The sequence below is a fragment of the Chenopodium quinoa genome, unplaced genomic scaffold (assembly GCF_001683475.1).
Source record: "Chenopodium quinoa cultivar QQ74 unplaced genomic scaffold, ASM168347v1, whole genome shotgun sequence".
NCBI lineage: Eukaryota > Viridiplantae > Streptophyta > Magnoliopsida > Caryophyllales > Amaranthaceae > Chenopodium > Chenopodium quinoa.
Window position 1 is genome coordinate 3,730,507 of NW_018744813.1, and position 7,303 is coordinate 3,737,809.

At 36.1% G+C, this 7,303-nt stretch overlaps 1 protein-coding gene across 1 annotated transcript; it reads right to left on the reverse strand.

Annotated features, from left to right (window-relative positions):
* Window positions 1–456: 456 nt before the first annotated feature.
* On the reverse strand, window positions 457–1,413 carry LOC110703993. Its single transcript, XM_021881791.1, has one exon. The coding sequence runs from the start codon at window positions 1,411–1,413 to the stop codon at window positions 457–459; it is 957 nt and encodes a 318-aa protein (XP_021737483.1).
* Window positions 1,414–7,303: the final 5,890 nt, after the last annotated feature.

Consider the following 7,303-nt stretch of genomic DNA (forward strand, 5'->3'; position numbering starts at 1 on the left):
TTTCCTTTTGAGTATTGGCTGCTTGGGTACTTTTTTTTTCTTAATTTTGGTAACAAGGGGATTTTTATTTTGGTTGGACTTATCTTTTCCATAATTAAAAGATAGATTTTCTTGGGAATTATTTAAGGGATTTTGAGAGCTATCTCCTAGATTAGTTGTTGCCATATAGTTATCATGCTGAGTTGGAGAGTTTAAATCAGATTGGTTCACAATCGAATTTGAGCTCTTAGTGAGATCAACTGCTTCCTTATTTTTCTCTCTTGCTATATCATCTGAAGAAGAATCCTCATTTAGCGCATGAAATCGAGATCCCCCAAGATTTTTGCCATTAATCATGTTGACAGTATCTTTGTGTTGACCTTGCTCCATTGGAATTCCATTAGTGCCCTTATTGGTATTTTGCCCTGTTTTTTCCGGCTTAGAATTTTTTCTCCGGCCAGGTTTCTTGACCAACATCTAGTCACCATATTCATGTTGCTCTTCCGGCCTTTTCACTGGAGGAGGAGAGGTTGCCTGGATCACATTCTCAAGCTGCTTATTGACATTATCCACCACCATATTGTCATTCACCATCATCGAGGCGCATTGGTCTTCAGCATGACCCATTTTCCCACATCTATAGCACACCATTTTGATTCCTTCATACTGAATTCTCCATATCTTCCCTTTCAACCAGAACTTGGCTAAGAGAGTTTTGGCAAGGTCGATCTCAAAACTCAACCTAGTGAATTGTCCCCTCTCAGCATAAGTTGTGGACTTATCAACTCGGATTACTTTTCCTATCTTAGAACCAATTTTTTTCAAAAATTCTTTATCGAAATATTCGATAGAAAGATTAGGAATCCTAACCCAAACAGTCAATACAGAAATAGATGCCTCTTTTGGGATGAAATTTGGAGTCCATTTCCTGATAGTTAGATATTTATCATCTATCAGCCAAGGACCTTGGGTCAAGACATAATTGTAATCCTCTGAGTTTGAGAATCGAGCAATGAAGTATTTCGAACCAATAGCAGTCAGGCTCATATCACCTTTCAATTGCCATTTTCTCTTAAGCTTCTTCATCAATCCCATGTACCCAAGACTTCCATCAAACATTCTGATTATTAAGGTATTACGCCAAGGTTTACGCATTACCTTATTTTCCTCTTTTGTTAGCAAGATTATAGGACATCGCTCACTATCCACAATCCCCTCAGGAGCTTCATCATCATCAGAGACATCATCCTCATCCTCCAAATCGATTAACCCATCAGTAGCATTCTGATTAGCTAATTGAGTGTCCCTTAGGAGATCTCTAAAGGATCTTGGAGTCACAGCAACTCCATTTGGTTGAGAATGGAATTTTCGGATGTTATGACCCATAGAGGGGGATTCCTCATTGGATCCATCCTTTCCCATGTCAATTTCCATATTTTGATCAGTGTTCACAGAATCTTGGCCAAAAATGAATTGTGTGATTTTTCGTTTTGGTGTCTTGTTCGATCTGATCGATTGATCGACCATTTGGAGGGGGGGGGGGGGGGGGGGGGGGGGTTTAGGGGGGCTTGGTTCGCAGACATTAGAGAGAGTTTCTTTAATAGTTGAATCCCTCGTACCAACTATCTTTCTTGTATTACTAATAATCACCGATTTTTTTATTTGTTTTAGTTTTACTACCTACTTTACTAGTTTTGTGCATGTGCAATGTCGAGATTGATTATTGAATTTTAAGATAAATTTTTAATCTATATGTCAAATTTTAAAATACACAAAATCAAATTTTTAATCAAATTTGCTATGTAGTAGACATGTAATGAATAATAATAATATTGGTGAAAATGTTCGATTAAGGGGGGGGGGGTTAGGGGGGCTTGGTTCGCAGACATTAGAGAGAGTTTCTTTAATAGTTGAATCCCTCGTACCAACTATCTTTCTTGTATTACTAATAATCACCGATTTTTTTATTTGTTTTAGTTTTACTACCTACTTTACTAGTTTTGTGCATGTGCAATGTCCAGATTGATTATTGAATTTTAAGATAAATTTTTAATCTATATGTCAAATTTTAAAATACACAAAATCAAATTTTTAATCAAATTTGCTATGTAGTAGACATGTAATGAATAATAATAATATTGGTGAAAATGTTCGATTAAATACACAAAAAAAAATAGCAAAAATTAATTTAAATTAAAAAAATTGTTCAAAGCATGTTGGGTTGACCCGAACCCAAAAATTTGGTTGAGCATTTCTTCACCTGTAACCTGAAATGACCCGATCCGAGATGACTCATGACTCGACCTTAATTGGCAGGTCTAAATAGTAATAAAATTGTATTAGATTATGAAGTATATTATTATAAATAGATGTTTTATGTTTTGAACTACTTCCTTTGCTTCAAAAAAATATTATGATACAAAAAATAAATTTATATGATAATTTTTTAGAATTATAATCTAACTTTTTTTTTTGAATAAAATTATAATTCAATTTGTACCTCTGTAATATTGGTATCTTATCGATTATAAATCTCTAAACTAATAATTTTATCCAAATTTGATTAAAAATAGAATTCTAATCTAATTTTTTTATCATAGAAAGTTTATCTAAATCCATCTAACGTAGCTCGACACTTGGCGAAAATTTGGAACGCCAAGTGTCGCTGCCTCGTGGACTGGCTAAAAGTTTAGCTTTATATATTAGTTATATGATTTCTAAATAACACTTGTATTTTAAGAGTTTATTTGTTTTATCACCAATTTTCCCCTCCCCTTCCCCTAAAAAAAAACCTACTATTAAAAACATTAAATTTTCCCACTAAATTGTTCAATCCCTCACCGCCTCACGCATGACATCATTATTGAGGCCTCGAATCTCATGTTTGATTGTTTTTTTTTCAACAATCATTAAAATTGAGTTAAGGGAAATGATTTGTTACTTAATTCAACATAATTTAAGCTCACACGAGATAATTTGGGGTTTATTTCAAATTTGGTTTAGGGTTTATCTCGAATTTGGGGAATTTTTCAAATTGATATAATTTTCTAAAATCCCAAAGCACATATGAACCTTAATTCTTCATAATAATAAGGAATTTAATTTATTTTAACGCCACAAATTTTTTTATAAATTGGCGTTTACCATCACTTAATTGATTCATGGATGGAATCCGTTAGTGGGGTCCACAATGCTTACATGTCAGCATATTATTGGAAGAAAATAATAAAAAAAAATAAAAAACAAAAACTCTAAACTAACCCAGCGACCGCATCCATACCACCGGCTGGGCGATACCGACCACTGCCCCACCCAAACACCCGCATTCACAGCCCCAACCTATGGATTTTCCGCCCTCTCCATTTCTCCGTCACTAAAATCGACAACCCTATCCTAACGAGCACCAAACACGGGTGGCCGTTTTTCGAACCACCCAAAATCGCGCAACCAAAAACGATTGCTAAGGGTAAAAAAAAACGACTGGTTTATGGTTGAAATCGACCACTTATGCCGTAAACCGGTTGAATTCGACCTTTAGTGACCGTTATTGGTGGTCGGTTAAAAAACGATCGTTTTAAGCGGTCGTTGGGAGGTTTTATCGGTTTTAGGAGGGGGAAAGGGAGGGGAATGAGTATGCAATGATTGGGGCTGGAAATAGAGGTGTTTGGGTGGGGTAGTGGTCGGTGTCGCCGTGCCAACAGTGAGGATAGGTTGGCTAGGTTAGTTTAGGATAGACCCCACTAAACGGATTTTTAGACAGCAATAGTTAAGTGGTGGTAAAATCAAAAATTTTTAGTTTTGATAGTGTTAAAATAAGGTTTTTTTTTTTTTTTTTTTTTTTTTTTTTTTTTTTTTTTTTTTAGTGTTAAAATTCATTTTTGCTTTTTTTTTGTGGTGATAATTCAAAACTTCCTAATAATAATAGTGTTAACCCTCAACTCACTTGGGCAATTGATTGCATCAAACAGCTATTGTCAAACTCCCTAATTCAGTTTTCAAGACTGGCTGGGTCATCCTTTCCAAGTAAACAGGTGGTTTGGCTACATCAACTCTCTTTATTATTTTACTATAAGAGTTAAGGTTAGAATTTCGGTTTCCTTTGTTCACCACTTTTGTGATGTTTTCAATGATATGGGTTAGCTTTCTAAGCACCTTCCTTACTTTGGACCAGTGCGCTTACTTCCCATTTGGTTTCTCATCCTTACAGACATACTTCTTGGGTATAATTATCATACATTGAAAATTAAAACAAGCTCTACTCACATAAGCATTTAAATCACTTAATATCATATAGAAAATTTCAATAAATAACTTCATTTCTTTAATAATAAAATAAAATTACAACTTTTCCATCTAAGGTAATTATTGAAAGTAATAAACATAACATAGTTCAGTTATTCAAGCGACACTCTTAGCATATTCATCCTAGCTTAGAGTATCATCCTATCTTGCATAAGGAGAGTAACTTGGGCTTTTGACTAGGCTAATACTACCACGAGGTTGATTTGAAGAAGCATTGGGCTTTGGATGATATACTGGACTTGGTGGATTTTGATTGACTTCTTGGGTACGAGTTTTAGGCCTTTTTGCAACATGAAAATGAACTTGGGCTGGGACGCTTTGGAGATTCATAGCTTGGAGTACGAGTAGGAGAAAGATAATTCTTGCTCCTTCCAAGAGGTGGTATGGACTCATCACTGGATGACACAAATTCATCATGAGGACCCTTTTGGTATGAAAAAGGTAGTTTGACATTTAAGTAGTACATTTGGTCATCTTCTCTCAAGGTACCAGTCTTTGAAAGTTTGGGAAATCTCACAATTCTCCTCTTAGGCTTATAATCACGTTCAACATAGTGCAAGTCTCTTTTAAGGCTAGACATGCTTGCTAACCACTTCCCTTCATGATGGTGTTTTTCATTCCACAACTCATTAGTCTTGATCACATCCCCATACTTGTCAAACAAAGGTTCATATTTGAGAACTCTCGATAGATGGGCTAAGGCCAAAAGAACCATCTAAGGTGGTTGGGTCAAAGCTTTCAATCCATATTTTTCATAGAGGGTTAAGGCCAAAGTAATAATGTTAGGCATAAACTCACTAACAGTGACTCCATCATCTTTTAAGTAGTGCAAGTTAAAGTATTTCTTTCTCATTTCATCAATCACTTTCATCTGTTTCACAAACACATGTAAAACAATCAATTCAATGCTAAATCACATAAACAATTCAACTCAAAAATCCATTTAAAGGAATTCATAACTTAATCAACCAAGTATAACTCAAGATCACCCAACCATGGACAAGAACTCCAAAAATTTCGGACCTATAACCATAAACTAAGGTGTTTTAACACCAACTTTAATGCACATATAAGCACACAAACTAAAGATTCAAATACTTTCAATTCTTTTTGGTTTTCAAAAATAATAATACTGTACTTGATTCATGATATAGAGCGGTCAAGCCCGTGTCTCCCAGGTAAGTTACCTATAACATCTAGGCGACCCTTACCTAGACAGAGATTCGTACCCATTATAGGCCTCTATAGAGAACCCGAGCATCCTTTTCCCAATCATCTTTCCATAAACAGGAAAATAGTTTTTATGTAAAAATAAAGCTTTTGACTTTCACACACAATTGCGAACTCTATCCTATATGCCTCTTAAGTCTACCCACAATTTTTATTTTATTCAAATTTTAATCTTTTTAGGACCAATTTTTATAAACTTAAATAATAAATAAATAATATTAAAGTTGTATTTATCATCCAACTTGAAAAATAAAAAATTTTTATTTTATTAAAAACACTCATAATAATTTTTATAAAACCCCAATAATAATGATAATAATTAATTAAGAGAAGAGACGAAGAAGAGAGGTGGCAGCAATGGGGCGGCAATCGTCTGGTTGCTGTGGTCGGCGGCAGTGGCTGACGTGGGCAGCTGGCCAGAGGAGGTGGCAGCCAGTGGTGGTGGCCGTGCAAGAGCAAGAGAAAGATAGGACATAAATAGAGAGATTAAAGGAGAAATTATAGAGTTTTGGTGTGATTATTTAGCTATAAGGGGTATTTATAGGCTAACTCATGCAATAGTTATGGTAGAAAAATATAAGAAGAATTATGGTAAATTAGTTTAAGGAAATTACTCGGAGAAGAGAGATAAAGAATTAAGGAAAGTTTAATATTATGGTGATTAAGGAATAATTAATTTATGGAAAATATGTTGTTATGAAAATAATATGGAAAATGGCTTTGCATGGGGAATAATCAAGAACGATTTAAGGTAGAAAAATAATGATTATCAAATATTTAGGAGATGGAAAATAAGTGTTCCGTTCCGAATCCAAGGGTTTTGACTGGAGGAAGGCTAGGTCCAGCTACTGGGAACCTGCACACAGGAACGCACGTAACTACCCTCGGGGGTGGCCTGAGGAACCCCCTCCGATGCTTAAGTTAGAGTGTGTTTAGAGAGAAAAAGCGTACTTAGAGAGATAAAGAAAGTGTAATAACTTGTGTGTCTAACCTCTTTTCCGTTGTACTTTGTCTCTTATTTATAAGTGTACGATCTCGTTTGTGGAGAGTCTAACTTGGTCAGCCTGCAGGCTGACTTTATCGAGATGGTAAGCTCCTCTTAGTGCTCTTCCAGCGGTGAGTGCAAACCTTGATAGTTAGATTGGGAGCCTAGTAATAGCTCAGTGGGAGCTATCCCATACAACTACAACCGCCCCTTGTCTGCGAAGTGCGACCTCTCCTGGTGAGCTTAGCTAGGAGGGAAATATCTTAGTAGGAGCTATCCCCTACAACTAGCCCCTCAATAGATGGTATGAGGTTCCTCATGCCAGCTATTCTGGGTGTGTAACCTTATAAGTAATTGCTCAACATATCGTCTGGTTGAGTCACCCTGTACACCTCTGGCCCTTCAAGTCTCAGGATTGACTATGCGGTTATGAGACTTGAGAGGTTGTGCTGTAAGGTGATGAAGGCATAGTTATGCTATTACTTGCTGATGATGGCTTTTCTTTATTTGTGAAGTACATGCCCTCCATGTGTCAGGGGATGTTTGATAATTCCTGATTACACTTAGGGGTGGAAATTTGGGTCAGTGGGTCGGGTTTGGGTCAGATTTTCGGGTAAATTTCGGGTTATGCTTAGAAACAATAAAAAATAGTGTAAAACTCAATATTATTACGAAATATGAAATTTTCGTCAAATTGGGTCGAATTCGGGTTATTCGGTTTCGGATCGGGTCGGGTTCGGGTTTCTCTCAGTAACTTTGAGTTGGGTTCGTTCGGGTTATCGGGTCGGGTTAGGAATTGTCAGCCCT